The sequence below is a fragment of the Thrips palmi genome, unplaced genomic scaffold (assembly GCF_012932325.1).
Source record: "Thrips palmi isolate BJ-2018 unplaced genomic scaffold, TpBJ-2018v1 HiC_scaffold_5, whole genome shotgun sequence".
In the NCBI taxonomy this organism is placed as follows: Eukaryota; Metazoa; Arthropoda; class Insecta; order Thysanoptera; family Thripidae; genus Thrips; species Thrips palmi.
Genome location: NW_023144632.1, coordinates 11664215 through 11680364, shown reverse-complemented (window position 1 = coordinate 11680364; position 16150 = coordinate 11664215). Strand labels below are relative to the sequence as shown.

At 37.6% G+C, this 16150-nt stretch overlaps 5 protein-coding genes across 9 annotated transcripts; 3 read left to right on the top strand and 2 right to left on the bottom strand.

The window, feature by feature from the left end:
* The first annotated feature begins 36 nt into the window (after positions 1-36).
* Positions 37-1853, top strand: LOC117651290 (V-type proton ATPase 21 kDa proteolipid subunit-like). Its single transcript, XM_034395158.1, has one exon. It carries the CDS (start codon positions 183-185, stop codon positions 792-794), a length of 612 nt encoding a protein of 203 aa, XP_034251049.1. The 5' UTR covers positions 37-182; the 3' UTR covers positions 795-1853.
* Position 1854: 1 nt separating this feature from the next.
* LOC117651281 (THUMP domain-containing protein 1 homolog) lies at positions 1855-3519 on the bottom strand. The gene is made up of 5 exons (XM_034395145.1): positions 3256-3519; positions 2900-3109; positions 2721-2831; positions 2446-2534; positions 1855-2375 (listed from the first exon to the last, which is right to left on the bottom strand). The coding sequence occupies exons 1-5, from the start codon at positions 3448-3450 to the stop codon at positions 1904-1906; spliced, it is 1077 nt and encodes a 358-aa protein (XP_034251036.1). The 5' UTR covers positions 3451-3519; the 3' UTR covers positions 1855-1903.
* Positions 3520-3543: 24 nt separating this feature from the next.
* Positions 3544-10322, top strand: LOC117651260 (cell division cycle protein 27 homolog). Of its 4 annotated transcripts, none has more exons than XM_034395106.1 (15): positions 3544-3699; positions 4546-4621; positions 4710-4857; positions 4944-5112; positions 5199-5437; positions 5645-5803; positions 5896-6034; positions 6122-6301; positions 6388-6652; positions 6762-6942; positions 7135-7606; positions 7686-7889; positions 7980-8148; positions 8248-8301; positions 8685-10322. In XM_034395106.1, the coding sequence occupies exons 1-15, from the start codon at positions 3676-3678 to the stop codon at positions 8696-8698; spliced, it is 2493 nt and encodes an 830-aa protein (XP_034250997.1). In that variant the 5' UTR covers positions 3544-3675; the 3' UTR covers positions 8699-10322. The 4 variants fall into 4 exon arrangements, with proteins under 4 accessions (XP_034250997.1, XP_034250995.1, XP_034250994.1 ...); XM_034395104.1 differs by having other exon boundaries at positions 8245-8301; XM_034395103.1 differs by having other exon boundaries at positions 8248-10322.
* A 760-nt stretch (positions 10323-11082) lies between these two features.
* On the bottom strand, positions 11083-13099 carry LOC117651282 (renalase-like). Of its 2 annotated transcripts, none has more exons than XM_034395147.1 (5): positions 12767-13099; positions 12288-12534; positions 11954-12170; positions 11413-11859; positions 11083-11318 (listed from the first exon to the last, which is right to left on the bottom strand). In XM_034395147.1, the coding sequence occupies exons 2-5, from the start codon at positions 12509-12511 to the stop codon at positions 11157-11159; spliced, it is 1050 nt and encodes a 349-aa protein (XP_034251038.1). In that variant the 5' UTR covers positions 12512-12534; positions 12767-13099; the 3' UTR covers positions 11083-11156. The 2 variants fall into 2 exon arrangements, with proteins under 2 accessions (XP_034251038.1, XP_034251037.1); XM_034395146.1 differs by having other exon boundaries at positions 12910-13098.
* Positions 13100-13425: 326 nt separating this feature from the next.
* LOC117651279 (peptidyl-prolyl cis-trans isomerase D-like) lies at positions 13426-16069 on the top strand. Its single transcript, XM_034395143.1, has 7 exons — positions 13426-13720; positions 13835-13969; positions 14147-14253; positions 14378-14704; positions 14784-14902; positions 15132-15258; positions 15489-16069. Exons 1-7 carry the CDS (start codon positions 13579-13581, stop codon positions 15705-15707), a joined length of 1176 nt encoding a protein of 391 aa, XP_034251034.1. The 5' UTR covers positions 13426-13578; the 3' UTR covers positions 15708-16069.
* Positions 16070-16150: the final 81 nt, after the last annotated feature.

Genomic DNA, 16150 nt, shown 5'->3' with positions numbered 1-16150 from the left:
TGTTTGCAGCGTTGTTAGTACTGTGGTGCCCCCGGCTCGAGGCTCGTCTCGTGATTCTTAGGGGGCGCTGAATGTGTCGTCCGTCATATGACACTTCTTCCATCGATCCTTCTTGTACCGAAATTCGTTGAATTCTCCATATTAGACCAGTTTTCAAGAGGTTCCCAGACTTTTTGCTCAAAATGAAGCTCCGCAACTTATTGTTATACATCGCTAGTGTGGCGTGGATTTCAGCCATAGTAGTGATAGTGCTTTACTATTTACTTTCTGGTCGCGGAGAGCAACTGAGTATCGGCTGGTTCTTGTCTGAGACCTCCCCTTACATGTGGGCAACTCTGGGGATTGGACTTTCTGTAGCTTTGTCCGTTGTCGGAGCCGCCATCGGTATCCATACCACTGGAGTGAGTATCATCGGAGGTGGTGTCAAGGCTCCTCGCATCAAGACCAAGAACCTCATCTCTGTGATCTTCTGTGAGGCGGTGGCCATCTACGGTCTTATCACAGCAATTGTTCTATCTGGTCAGCTGGAGCAGTTTTCATCTGATGCTAAGAAGATTCAGAACTATATGTCTGGCTACTTAATGTTTGGTGCTGGCATCAGTGTTGGCCTGGTCAATTTGTTCTGCGGCATGGCTGTCGGTCTTGTCGGATCTGGTGCAGCTCTAGCCGATGCTGCCAATTCTGCCCTTTTTGTCAAAATTTTGATCGTAGAAATCTTTGGAAGTGCTATTGGTCTCTTTGGTCTTATTGTGGGAATTTACATTACATCAAGTGTGAAAATGGGTGATAGTTAGATGTCTTGTTACAGATAAAGTATTATGTAGATGTTGAGATCCACAGCTTGTTTTAAAAAGAATCTTAGGATTGTTACTGGTCTGTGCATTTATAAGTTGCGGATCTTTACATTGTTTAGCACAAAGAGTTTGTGCTGGAAAGTATTGTTTGAACGTTTATTTGTGTGCTGATCAAACCTGTGGAATGACATTTTAAATGCAACAATTTTATTTCTCAAAAGAATACTTAACCATAATTTATGTGGCATGCATCCTAGAATTCAAAAATTTGAAATGCAACTGTTACTAAACGTATGGAAGATGTAACTTGAACTGCAAAGTAAATGTGGTTGTTTTTCTTTCATAAATAATTTAAATGTGCCACCATATGTTATGCCCTTCTACTTGTAATGTTCTTTTGTGCCCCACAGCTGCTGCTTAATTTTTTTTTTACCCCTTAGTTTGTATTTTGAAATTCATCCTGTCAAGTGTATTGGTTCAACTACATTCCAAATTTGTATATATGTTGTGTAGCCACATTTTTATTGCTCAGGCACTGTATGTCCAGTGAATTCTCAGAATTTTGTTACTGTTACCTATGTTCTGAGACATGCAAGTTAAACAATAATTACCAATCTATGGTTATTGTAATTTTCTCTGATAGACTCTGTATAAATACATGAATGAAACATGATTGCTATCTCCATTTGTAAATAGGCAGTCAGATTAAAATTGCATCCAACTTTACATTTCTATTGACTTATATTTTTTAGTAGAGAGTTAAATTTAATAAATGCTTTTTAAGTATGGTTTTGTTTTCTTCAAAGTTCTCATTACAGTTGTCACTTGTATTTATTTAAAAAACAAAACAAAATTAAAGACTCATCTTGTATTGACTAAATCACAACTTCATCATCCTGCTTGTAAGAAACTTGTAAAAATGTACTTAATTGCAATCTGTCTATAGTATGATTGAAACGTGGGTTACTTGAAAGCAAATGTTCATATCATTAAATGTTTGTTGTACATTCAGTGAGCTATGTAATGAGCTATTGAAATGAATAAACATATAAGACCCAAGATTGATTGACAAATCTATTTCACAATTCACATGTGACTCTTATATTACCTCAGAATATGAGGAGGAAAGCAGCTAAATTACAAGTCTCCATTAGGCATAACTGGACTCTCTGAAGCAGTTGGGTCCATAGTTGACACGGTCCCACCAACAGGGAGCTGGCCTCTGATTTTGGAATAATAAAATCCTCTTGTTTCGAGATAATGAGATGGCTGGAATCCCCCAGCGCCTTGGCCTCCGATTCACAAGTGGGGTCAGGTTTGTCATCTATATTTGCTTCAAGAGGGGCTTCATTTTTCTGGGCAGCAGGAGCATTCATCTTTGCAACTTCAAGTAGGTTATACTTTCTGTAGTAAAAATACTTGGGCACAACAGCCATGCAGCAAATGTTACGAATTACTTCTACAATCACAGATAGATCAGGTTGTTTCATGTCAGCACGATGAAGAGCATTGCGCATTTGGATATTACTTGCTAAGTCTTGAATGAGTTCCTCTCGTGGGACATTGTTGTTGTTCCTTCGTCTACAAAGAAGTAACTGTACACAAAGCTTGAGCACACTAACATCAATTTATCAAGGAATAGGGTACTTACTTGAACACAATACAGAAAGTTTTGGGTTCTCCTTTAAAGTACCTGTCAAAAAGTTTTCCTGAGGCAGTTTTAATATCATCTGGCCAAGCCTATTAAAAAAGAAATGGTTATAATATTAATAATAATAATTATTTATGGTGACCCCTCTTCAGCAAAATGAAGAGCTCTGCATTGGAAATCCTAATCGCACTTGTACATGAGGTTTAAATTCTTTCCACAAACTCTTCTCCAACAAAAAAAAAAGAGAAATAAATGTAAGAGCAAGAAACACTCACTTTGCAGGTAACTTCAATAGGTAACAGGCGCAAAAGGAATCTTGTCCTTTGCTTTGCTTCACATTCTATGTCTTTTAAGATAGATTCTACGACAACAACTGGATCTTCAACCTGAAAATGAGATGTGTTAAACCAGAGTATTATATAATACAATTAAAATTAAGTAACAAATAGCATACTGTTGAGCGAATGAAAACACAATTGTGTGCACCAGATTCTATCACTTGAAAGCGACGATTGCTAGGACCACTCTGGCGTTCTTGTTTCAAAACATTAACTTCTTTAGCCAGAGCAGCTTCTATATCGTCTTCCATATCACTGTCTTCATCATCATCAGAGTCTTTAAAAACAATTTTCTTGTTTTTTGCTTCAGTTTCTGCAGTAGAGCTCTGCAACAATAAAATTTGGAGATCCATTAATAATTTGAATATTGAGAGAAGATTAAGTCCAAATAAGGCAAAACCCTAAACCTTAATATTTTCAAAGGTAAAGTCTTTCAAACTGAAAGACATGTGGATTAAAGGGAAAACCTAACCTTGTCTTCACCGTAAATTCTGTCTGCACATTCACCTAAGATATTGATAGCCTCTCTAATGCAGTCTTTTTCACGGAAATTGCAAGTGGCCAGAAATCCTCTCACGCCGGGTTGCAACGTGAACTGCATCTTTGGTTTCTTTCCGCCGCATTTGGCATAATACGTCGATTTTTTTCGTTTGTTTATGTCTGCCATGGTGCTCGACTGATTGAAGTAAACTGAAGCTAGGTTATGTTGATGGTTGCGGTCGCGGCTCGGGGGAGGCACTTGGTGGGCCTCTTGGTCACACCGGTCACATTTTGACATCATCCTCCAAACAATTGAAATCCGCACAGCGCAGCACAAGATGGTGGTGTTGAGCTTCTGAATTTACAGGGGTTTCTCAGGAGTTTTGAGCATTTTTGTAGATCAGTCGCCACTATGATTGTGCAGGAACCTGTTCAGGTATGACACGATACATTTTGTTTCAGCATATTTGCCTTTCATCTCTCTGGAGGCTGGATATTAGTAATGGGTGACGGTCCTATCAATGGTCGTTCTGATCCTGCCTTCTGAGTTTCAGTTTATTCCGATTCATCGCTGCGTTTGCAAATATCGTCTTTCATTCCACGAATATTTTTTTTTTTACTATTTTACACTTTTGTGAATGGTTAACATTTTATTATGTTGTTGCTACCTCCCCCAAAATGTCATTTGCAAGACTGCTCTGAATCTGCTTGAACAGCTGACCCTTTTTACACAATAAACATTGCGGAATACTCTCCACTGAAATTTAGTAATAGCATTCGGCTGCATTTATCGCAACTGCATTGAATCTTCTACTTGAACGTTTTACGGCATACCCTAAAGTAACAGATGCATCCATTGTAGTTCCAAATCATTGCCACTTGCAAGCATCAAGTTTCGTCTTTATTTTATAGAAAAGGGGGAGGAGAGAGAAGAGGATTTTGGTTAATACTTAGGTTTATTACCTTGTTTCCCTATTACTTGTTTTACTTGGTTTGGTTCATGGACATAAAGTTGAACTTTGTTCACATTCATTTGACCAGTACCAGACAAAGTTTTAAAATTGTGTCTAATTTTAACTCCACATTTACATATCTCTCCTCGATTCTCTATGGCAAAGTTACATTTTGTAGGATAAAATTGTGTTTGTTCCTGGTTCTTCTCTGAGAACCTACTAGGTTTTTTTTTCACAATACCATGTTTCCAACTTGAAAGAGGTCATTCAACATGTATTGTTTCTACAAGCTTTTGGTGTTACCATTTCAATTTTTGTTTACCTTCCAGGCTGCTATATGGCACTGTTTGCATCACTATGCTTTTAATGATGCAATTTTTCTAGCTGAAAGACTTTGTGCTGAAGGTGAGTCCATGTTTGACTGTCACACCTCACTTCACCATTTCAAGAAACTGAATAAAAGTAGGCTCATCATGTCTTGTTTTCATTTCAGTGGAATCGGATGAAACTCTATTTCTTTTAGCAACATGCTATTATCGTGCTGGGAAGCCAAATCAGACTTATGCAGTTCTTAGAGGGAAAGGAGCAAGCTGCCCTCAATGTAGATTTCTTCTTGCCAAATGTTGCATGGATCTCCAAAAGTTTGTTTCATCTCTTGCTTGGTTTTAGTTGGCTCTCTATTTGTGGTTGGCTTCGACTCAAACCAATTTCTTACTTTGATTTTCAGGTTGTCTGAAGCAGAAAGTGTTTTGACAGGAGGTGATATATTAAATTCAAAGACTTTGGACAAAGTTGTTTCTGATTTTGGTGATCAAGCCTCCTTTGCACTGCAACTTCTAGGGAAAATATGTACTCAAACTGAAAGAGGTTCCTGTGCTGCTGAAGCTTACAGCAAGGTTACTATTATGCTTTTTATCTAATTATGCATCATACTTGTTTCTATGAATGATTTAATTAATCTTGTTCCTTCTTTGTTTTGTAGGCTCTGAACTTAAATCCTTTTCTGTGGCAAGCTTTTGCCGAGCTCTGTAATAGGGGTGAAAAACCAGATCCTCAGAAAACTTTCCAGGTTGAGCACCTAGAAAGTTTGTCTCTGTGCCATGGTAGTAACCCTGTCATTGCTTTGGTTAATAATCGCGATGACAGCACATCACATGTAGGCTCTGGAGGGATGGGCACTGGCAACAGTACTTTTGACTCATCTTTACAAACTGTCAACTCGTAAGTGCATTGTACCAATTTGATTCAAAAATGCTGCTAGATTTCCTCTTACTTCTTTCAGAGGTAAAACTGAAAGTTATGGTAAACCTCAGACTATCTTGGTTTCCTTTGATAAGTTACCAAATGATAGGCTACCTTGGAAACCATAAATTTCTGGGGATCTCTGGCTTATCTGCTAACATACTGTAATTTGTTGTTTCTTTTCAGCACCCCTGTTCAAGTAATCCAGTGCTATCCACAACCACCCCGACTCACATTCACTTCAGATGAGAGTCCTTTAGCAAATCCTTTGCCTTCAACAGGCCCAGTCAAATCATCAAGACTTTTTTCACCATACAGTAGTACATTTAGCCCCCTTACTCCCAGGTATTTTGTTGGACTTATTTCACAAATTATTGTAGGTTTATCATAAATTTTAAATTGATTTTTCTTGGTTTTTTTACTATGTATGTTCTTAGCTTTGGTGTTTTACCTCTTGAATCACCATCAGCAAATGATAGTTTATCATTCATGTCACCTTTACCTTCATCAAACATGCTGTCAGAAGCCAATGATCAAAAAGTGCTTGTAAAGCGTGCAAGTAGACCACGGACACATGTAAGGATGAGTTTATTTTTTAATGGTGCACATTTATACAATTTAGAAGCTGGTTCATTTTGAAATTTATGAATTTGACCATTTCAGCACATATTAAATCGCAAGGAAATACCTCTTCAAGGTAAAGTGTTTTCTCAGTCTGGAAACACTAGTCATGCTACTCAGACCACTGCAGCACCACCCAATGCAACACTTCTTGCAGGCCATCACGGTCAAAACGTCAGACGTAGTTCTAGACTTTTCAGCAGCAACAATTATTCTGTTAAGGTAAAATGCATGGTAGTTACAGCACGATTTCTTTCAAAAGCTGAACAGTACCTTTAACATTTGTTGTCGTTTCTTTTTAATAAAAGGAAAATAATAAGAGTCCAAGCCGCAACAAGTTTGTTACGCCTAAATCACCCTCTCGAAAAACCAAGGCCAGAAATATTTCAAAGGCGTCATTGAGCAATAAGTCAACCTTTACCGAGCTAAATGAAAGAAATAAGGTTGCTAATGTAATGGATTGTGAGAAGGCTGAAACAATTGCTTCTGCTGAGACGAAGCCGAATTTCAATGTCTCATCATCATCAGTTAATGTTGCCCAGCAGGCACTCATTCTTCAGAAACAATCAGCTGGTATACCTTGTTTTCTAATTTCTTGAGGCTCTCTTTGACTTTTCGTCCAGTCTAATGTTGTTGTTGCTTCATGTTTCTTTCTGATCTTTTCTTTTTTATTTTATTTTAGAAGGTCTAATGGCTTTACTAAGGGAAATTGGCACTGCGTATCAACACCTGTCTCAATACAATTGTCGTAAAGCCATTGAATGCCTTGAGGCACTCCCTTCTCAACATTTTAACACTGGTTGGGTGCTCTCATTGATGGGCAAAGCTTATTTTGAACTAAGTGATTTCCAAACTTCTGTCAGGTAGGTTTTATCTACTTGTATGTGAACAGAATGTGACTTTTAATGTAACATAGACAAACCATTGTCACCTTCTGCTATGTTCATTGTCTGTACAAGAATACAGTAGCGTAGCAATACTGTAAGTGGATCACAGACGGAGGCTAGAACAATTTTTAATTTTAATTGATGGAAAAAATATTAATTTTGTTTTAGATACTTCCGTGAGGTGAGGGATCGAGAACCACACAGAACTCAAATGATGGAAATCATGAGTACAGCTTTGTGGCACCTTCAACGGGATGTTGAACTTTCTGCGCTTGCTCAAGAGCTTGTGGAACAAGACAGAATGTCCCCTGCCGCATGGTGTGCAGCTGGAAACTGCTTCAGCTTGCAAAAAGAACATGAAGCTGCCATCAAATTTTTTCAACGGGCGGTGCAAGTAGATCCTAGTTTTGCTTATGCCTACACTTTGCTTGGTCATGAGTATGTGACTACTGAAGAATTAGATCGTGCAATGAGTGCATTTCGCTCTGCTGTGAGATTGGATTCTAGGCATTACAATGCATGGTATGGCATAGGCTCTATTTATTCTAAAGAAGAACAGTATCAATTAGCAGAATTTCACTTTAAGAAAGCACTTGCCATACACCCTCAGAGTTCAGTCCTCATGTGTCATATTGGAGTGGTGAGTTACAACCTAATTGCATTTTGTGGAATTAGTTGTTCAACAATATTCTTATGGCCATGATTTACATGTTCTACAGGCTCAGCATGCTTTACAAAAGGCAGACAAAGCTCTACAAACCCTAAGTGCAGCAGTTGCCAATGATCCTAAAAACCCACTCTGCAAGTTCCATAGAGCTTCTATATTCTTCGCAGCTGGCCGATATGCTGAAGCCTTGAAGGAGTTAGAAGAGCTAAAAGAAATTGTACCTAAAGAAAGTTTGGTTTATTATCTCACAGGAAAGGTATGTTAGCAATCTCCAAAACTATAGCATATATTTTTAGTTGCTTTATTACCCACTCCTCATCGATCTCATTTCTTTTGTTCCTTTCAGGTTCATAAAAAACTGGGTAATTCCCATTTGTCCTTGATGCACTTCAGTTGGGCGACAGATCTTGATCCAAAGGGAGCTAATAGTCAAATCAAGGACGCTATTGACCCTGCCATTAGTCGAAATCTCAGCCAAGCAGACACTTTAGATGACTCCACCCAAACTCATGCTGGTGGGTGTTTTGTCCCAACTGTGTTCTATATCTGTTCTGCTATTTGAATGAGTCTTTAAAAGTTCATAAGTGTCTTATGTTTTGTTTGTATTTCAGAAGAGAACTACCAAAGCGAGGAAAGCTCTGCCCCTGCTCAAGACTCATCTCAGGAAGGTGGGGAGTACTCTGTTATGCAGGGAGGAGGAGAAAGTGATGAGAGTCTCTGACCCCTGCCTAATTTTGACTTTGATCATAATTTTGAAAATTTAGATGTAATGTTTGTTTAAGATATAAACTTCCTTTTTCTATAATTTGATTTTCAATGCCGCGTTTTAGTAGATTGAAAAAACAAATGAACAAGTTTCAGCTGATTATGACAAAGTACCCACAAGATTTTGGCTCAGCTTCTTTTATTACTTACTGTAATAAATAAGTGCCTTCTTCTTCCCCTTTATTTTGTTAATAACCATTGCAGCACGTTCTTGGTAGTTGATTTTTTCCGTCATCATACATTAATGCATGTAAGCTTTCAATTATTCTTTCTCTTTTTATTTCAGACCAAGAAAGCTAAATCAGAATCCCAGGTTCAGTGTTTCTATTAGAAATGGTCTTGACTTAATGTGGAATCATCCAGATCTCAATTCAAGATTTTGGCATAATTAGATTTTTGCTCATGGGAACTTAAGTTTAGTTACAATGATTCCAATATTATTTGAAAATTATGTCTTAAATACAGAGGCCAAACAGTAATGTAAATACCAAGGTTGAAAATAGTGTAAGCACATACTCAAAATATTTTCTAGGTGGTTGTTTGTGCTTCTGACTGAAAATGTGTCTAATAAGTCTTGTAAGGAAGTGTGTGTTGTGGAAGCCTATTCATTGTCTTTAGTACCCAGTTCTGATTCCCTTGTAGATGGCTTTCTATTTGCATAGAACCGGTCAATTATTTTTAAAAATAAATTAGCTTTTTGTGCTGCTTTTTCTGTTATAAGTGAAGTTTGAGACCATGTATTTAACTGTATGTAGATAACTGCCATTTTGATACATTGTGAATAACTACTGTGTGAATGTAAATTTTATAAATACAGACAAATTGTAAATATTCTGTCTATATTTTCAGTGGATGTTGGTCTGAGTACTGATGTGTGTATGTGTGTCTGGGATATCCTGTAAAATTCCCTTGAGTAAGGTCAAGAAAATAAACAGAAAACATCAGTCACAAATTTTACCTCTGGAAATCTATTGACTGACTAATCTGTGACCTCTTATTACTCTGCCTGCACCTCATTTGTGGTGAAATGCTTTTGATATTAATTCTTATGATGTGAACTGTGTCTTAGTGTTAAAAGCAGATTTATTTGTACTGTATATTTTATGAGTTAAAGTTGTTTTTTTGTTTTATTCTAAGTGCTATCAATTCTATATCATAGTTACCTTTAGTTTGTATTTTAAATATCACACATTCTGCTATTTGACTGGTATTTGTTTCTTTGTTTTATCTTGTCGTATCAATTTTCCTTGAACGCCAACAATGAGTAAGTCATCTTTCATTGCTGTGGACCATTTATTTTCTCCTTACCCTCTCATTTTCACTTCTCTACCAGAAACTTCTGTGATGAATTTCTAAGTGGTGTTGGTGTTCATTTCATCAAGAATTCCTCATCGTTCTGGTTGTGTCAGCTCGTAACCATGTACTTAAATAGTGTGCTTTAGTAGGTATGCATGCAACTTGCAACTTCTCAATTTGGATGTTTTGTTTACCTCAATTGTTTTCTGGTAAAATCATCTTACTTTTTGACTTGTGGAGCATTCACGTCACTGGGTGAGACAGTATTGTGGTTAAATTTAATGTAAGTTTTGAGGTGCCAAGACTTTTGTATCAGAATTTTGTTTTTGACTACACTGCTTGTGAAACTTGAAATAGTATGGCAAACAAGCAGAAACATTTCATCAGGTTCAGTCACATTGGCAGTTGAAGTATATTTTTGAAAATGCAGTCATATACTCTTACCAACTTTGTGATGCAATTGTAGTGTGCTTCATAGCAGAATTAAAGTAATGAATCTCCATCAAGTTATTTATGGGTACGTTTCATTTATTTGTGGTTAATTTGTGCTCCGTCCTTTATTGGTTGCCTGGATTACAACACCTGTACCCCATTCCCGTTGATGCCAAAAAAAAAAAAAAGAAAGAAACTATCTTTACCTTGTGTTTTCTTACAAAAGCCTGTTTAGTCAAGATGGCTACTTGAATGTGGTTTGTGACAATCCTGCTGTTGTTACAGAACCTTCTTCTGTACTACATTTCATACTTTGATGCTTGCTTAGTTTCTCTTTGATAGTCTTTCATATAGTGATGCAGTCTAATTTTATAAACTTTGGAACAGGCTTTTTTAGCTCTTCACCAGAGAGAGCCTTAATTGCATTGAGCTACCCTCTGATGCCAATACCAAACTCATGCTAAAGTCTGAGCCGCAGAACTGGTGTGTTTCTCCTGTCTCCTTTTGCAATTTTCTTTGTGTCACGGTCCAATCTGCTTGAGGCAAATAATTCAGAAGGAAGAAAATTTCGGTTTTAAGTAGATTTTGTGGTAACAGTGAGCTTTTGAAATTTATCTTATCCATAGGAACATTGTTGAGGTTTATTTATTAGAAAGAGAATTTTGTCATTTGGGGGTTTCACTTACAGCGAATTCGACTGTGTTATTATTTTATGAGTGTAAAAAAGTGCATTATATGTGATTCTAAATTTAGTTGTTGCTTTTTTTTTAAATTGTATTAGCTGATGTTATGTTACTTGAGTATTTATTTGATTCAGACAGAAAATAGTTGAGGCTATCTGTAACTTCTAAACTTTTTTAGAAAGTTGTATGCAGAGCTTTGATGTAAGTACTTAGAATTTGTAGCCTGCACTGCGTTCTTTTGTACAGAAGGAAATAATAAAAATAAAATAAATATACAACTAAAAGAATTGTAGTTTATATAAAAATAAGACTGCACATATAACATGATCAAGAACATAATTGAAAACTTATCTTAATTTGAGAAATTCCACAACTTCATCCACAACGGAGTTTGCAGAATAAAGACAATTATCAAATCCAGATCCTGTAAAGGAATCACCTCCACTTATCAGGAGTGGTTTCTTGAGAATGACGGCGCACCCACGGTTTCCCGGAAAATTTGTTGTCACCTTTATTGGGTGATAAAAGAAGGAGCTTGAATAGTTTTGAGGGAAACAAAACCAATATGAGACCGGAGAGATGCAATGAGAGCACAACACTTACCTGAGAATATCGCCATTTGTGGCACTTGACTGCTGCTGGTTTTGGCCAACCTTGGAATAAGTTTTTATATTCTGCAAGCAGCACTGGCTCCATTTCAACCAGAGTATTTTCTAAATTTTCTTTTCCATATTGAATGCTTGAGTGAAAAACAGCAGCCGGTGGCTGCTCAGGTCTATTTCTTTTCCTATTCTCAATAGCTACATAACGGAAAACTGGATGGCCATCTATGTATTTAGCTGCCCACGGTTCATGTTGTCCATCGCCACTGTTAAAGTACAAAGCAAGTGCATATCGGGAACTGAATTTTACTGCTTCGAATCCAGTCCGCAAATCTTGTTGATTGTTGATCAAGTCTGGCAAATCTCCTGATAACTGGAGTACTTGGGGTGCTGGAAGTGTGAGAATGACTACATCAAATTCTTCCTTTGTGCCTGTTGTAGTTTCCACCTAATGCAACAAACAACACTTACATAAATAACACCATAATAACACAAAACAAAATATTCCTAACAAGTTTTCTGATGAAGAGAAAAAATGTTACCTGAAGTTTTTCACCCGTTTTATTGATAGCAGTTACATGATGTAAGAACATGGTAGCATCAGGAGAACTCAATCCAATAAAATATTTGACGAGAGAACTCATTCCATTGGGTGTCACAAAATGCTGCGTACCAGAAGGGAATTCTTTCAGGCCTTTGACAGCTCCAACAGACATTGGTTCAAGTATGTGCTTGTCCAAAAGATTCCCATAGATCTCTCTAAAAAGTAAACTCAAGTTGAAAAATACATTTCAGCACAAACCATGTTTTAAAAATATGGGGATGTTTGCAAGAAATTATCACAAAACAGCAGAATGAAGCTCTAGGAATATTTACCTATTTTTTTCAAAATTTTCCGGCAAAACAGTAATGTACTGGGCTCCTAAATCAGCAATACACTCTGCATCTCCTGGGCTGCGGGAAGTACCCATTCTTCCACCTGCCCCTCGAGCTTTGTCCCAGATGGTCAAAGAAATCTTTTCTCTCATTTTTTGACGAAGCAAGGCCCCTGTAACGGCTGCTGTAATTCCGCTTCCAACAAGCAGCACTTTACGGGCCATTTTTTTTTCTGGATATTCAAGAGCTGAGGGAAGACCATAAACAGTGGAGTAAGGGGATACTGTTTCCGATAGAACCCCAAATGGATCCTGATTTCATCTGGGTGCTGTCATCCTTTTATAGCTCTCACTAACAGCTGTTAGTCGTACTTTATAAATAAGAGTTTGTCACTTAATAACATTTTTTGAGTATGTGCGAACTTGAATATGAAATGGCTCAAAGGCAACACACTTTATTTCGAAATACGAATGGATTACCTTACATCCCAACTAACGAGCAAGGCTTTTATGTCGGTGGCTTCATCCACCTTGAGAATAAGTTATCGAGATGGGGCTTATCTTTATCAGCTAGTTGAGAGTGATTATAGATAGTAAATGCATGTAGCTAAGAAGTGGTTTACTTTTCTCGTATGAAGGAATCCAAGATCAGATAAAACTCGACAGTCATCAAGATTCAGCTAAACGGCGCGAGGAAACTGTAACAGAAAGAGTGAAACGAGACAACAACGAACAAGTATATGTCCGTCTTCAACCCGTCCGTCGACTCGTCGCGACCAAGTCGACCCGTCCGTCCGTCCCGTCACTTCGCAGTCGAGTGACTGGGTCACTCGGTCACTCTGGTCACTGGTCACTCGTTGTCTCTCTCTCTCGCACTCACGGCTCCCGACACAGGTTGACAACAACAAAACATTTTAAGCAGCAAAATTCCCAACATAAGTTGCAGTAGTAAACTCAATCCGAAATCAAGACTTCAAAAGAGAATTCACTGTCGACGCAAAATGACACGAAGATAATTCTAGGCGCCTTCCTCAGAAAATTCACTTTGAAATGTAGTTCTTGAGCTCCAAGGTGGGAGGATTAATTTTGATTGTTTCGGTCGCCGGGCTTGCCGGGGAAGCAGAAGACGTGACGTACAGACCGACATTGACATTGTTTACACTAACGTTACATACATACACTGAACCTCCCACAATACCGACATACCGCCCTTCTGCATCTGTTTGGCAGAGTTGTGGCTGTCACTGAAAGAGGCTCGCCCGTTAGAAAATATAGTCGTGCTCACATCGAAGATGCAGAAGCACCAGCATGAAAAGTCTGATTTTTTGGAGAAATCTGAAGTTGGTTCAGTGTTGCTTTGTGACAGCAGCCAACGATTATCGGATCCTAACAATGACTTCGTTTTCTTCGATCTTGAGGTTGATTCAGCTCCCGGTGAGATATATGACATGACCTTTGATCCTTCTTCGCATCTTCTTTGTCGTTTCTCTTATATGACTAGAGAGTTATCGTTTACTATTATTTGTTGCATTTCTTTTCTTGTTGCAGTTGGAAGAGTGGTGTTTAGGCTTTTCAAAAGCATTGCTCCTAAAACATGTGAAAATTTTCGGCAATTATGCGCCAAATCCCCAGCAGGAAGCTCAGGCAAAATTCTGTCGTATAAAGGAACTATAATCCACAAAAGTAAGAGACTTGAGACTGTTCGTCACTATCCATTGTCCCAACTGCAATCCATTACATATGATGTTACATTTTCAAGCCTGAAACTACACAAAACACCTGCGAGGCCTTGCTGATGCATAAGTGTTCTGTGTTCCTTATGTTTCGTATTTGACTGATATCGCTATTTTTCCCTCTCAGTAAGTCACAGTTTTATGATCCATGGTGGAGATGTGGTAAACTTTGATGGCTCAGGAGGAGAAAGCATCTACGGCCCTACCTTTCAGGATGAAACCTATGAAGTTGAGGTATGCCACTATCAACACAAAAAGAATGTGAATTGATTCTTTTAGATTGTAGAATGTCAGCTAGCTTTCAAAACTCACTTTGTGTTCCTCTGATGATGGCCCTGTCTTTATTCTTAATTACCAGCTAGAACCAGGTACTCTTGGAATGGTGAATAAAGGAATAAAAGACAGTAATTCATCTCAGTTCTTCATATGCTGTGATAAATGTCCACACCTGAAAGGAACGAATGTTGCTTTTGGCAAAGTTGAGAAAGGTTTTAAAATAATTGAAGAAATTAGTAACCTTCCAAACAGAGATGGCATTCCATTAAAGAAAGTTGTTGTGAGGAACTGTGGAGAACTTGAAGCAAATCCCGAAACTTGGCACTATGAGGAGAATGATGGCTTGGACCAATATCCCCCTTACCCGGAGGATTTGGAAACAAGCCCTGATGAATCGTCTGACGAATGGGTAATAAATTGTTCTGTACAAGATGCAGAGTATAAAAATGCATCTCAAGACACAGCTTTTAATAATTATTATATTTTAGGCAAGAGAAATGTCCAACATTGTTGAAAACATAAAGCTACGTGGGAATCATTACTTTAACTCAAAGAAGTTTGAAAAAGCACTGAGTAAATATACTAAAGCTGTCCGTTACTTGATGTGGTAAGTGTAAATTTAGGAACAACTTGAAACGACGATCCTTTAGCAACCTGATATATGTTACCAAAATTTGTGATAACAGATAAGAAGTATGTTACATCTCTTTACTTTTAAAGTTGATTTCTTCTAAAGAATAAACATTCAGAGTGGTTGTAGTGCCTACATCTTCCAAGAAGGAAGAAATAAACCTCGCCACCATATTAATTATTCCTGTTTTTCTGTTTTTGATCAGGATTAAAGGCAAAAGGGAAGATGTGTATAACAATTGCACAAATCTATTGGTTTATTGCCTTTCAAATATGGCCATCACCAATATTAACTGCCAGAACTTCAGACCTGCTCATCAGCTGTGCTCGCAGGTAAAGTGTTGTCTTCATTCCCATGCAACAGAGATGAAAAGGGGTGTAAAAGTACGATAGTCAGACACACTTTAATTGGGTTTATTTGCATATAAAGTGCCTATTCTTTGTGTTAAGGCTGTTTTAGTCACCTATTCTCAGACCCTTTCCTCTATCAGTTTGTTGTGTCACAAACCTTATTTCTGAAACATTAAATTGAATGTTAACTTTTTCATTTGTGAACATTTTAGGTACTTGAATTGAAACCCAACAATGCAAAAGCATTTTACAGAAGAGGACAAGCAAATTTTGGCCTTCATAATTATGATGACGCTCTGAGAGATCTAAAAGAGGCCCAGACAATGGAGCCACGAGATAAAAAAATTTACCAGGAAATTATAGAAGTTACAAATGCTATGAAACAGTCCAAGGCGGAAGAAATTAGGCTGTGTGCCAACATGTTAAAATAACTTTTAATTCATCTTCCTGTAAAGAAAAAAAAATCTGGTGGATGTGTGCCTTTTAAACTTTAAAAGACGATCAAATGTGTAATTTTCCTCTTCTTGTGAATTTTGATCCTCCTCGGTTTTTGTTTTGCATTAGACAAACAGGAAAGATATATTTTTACAAAAAGTAATTTACCATTATGTTGTATTTGTGTTTTGTTTCTACTTGTCACATATTTGTTTCTATTTTTCTTATTTTGTATCTTTTATATTTAATGAACCTAAACTGTCCATGTACGTAGGTACTTGGATCCATTGGGGATCCTTTCTACCTCCTCCTCTGTCTACTTTTGCTCCGCAATGTACATCACAATTTAATAGGACAATTCTTGCTGTTTCTTATTTTGATTCGATATCCCTCAAATCAAGAAGACAAAAGCAAATTCAGCACATTTCCCCCCCTCCCC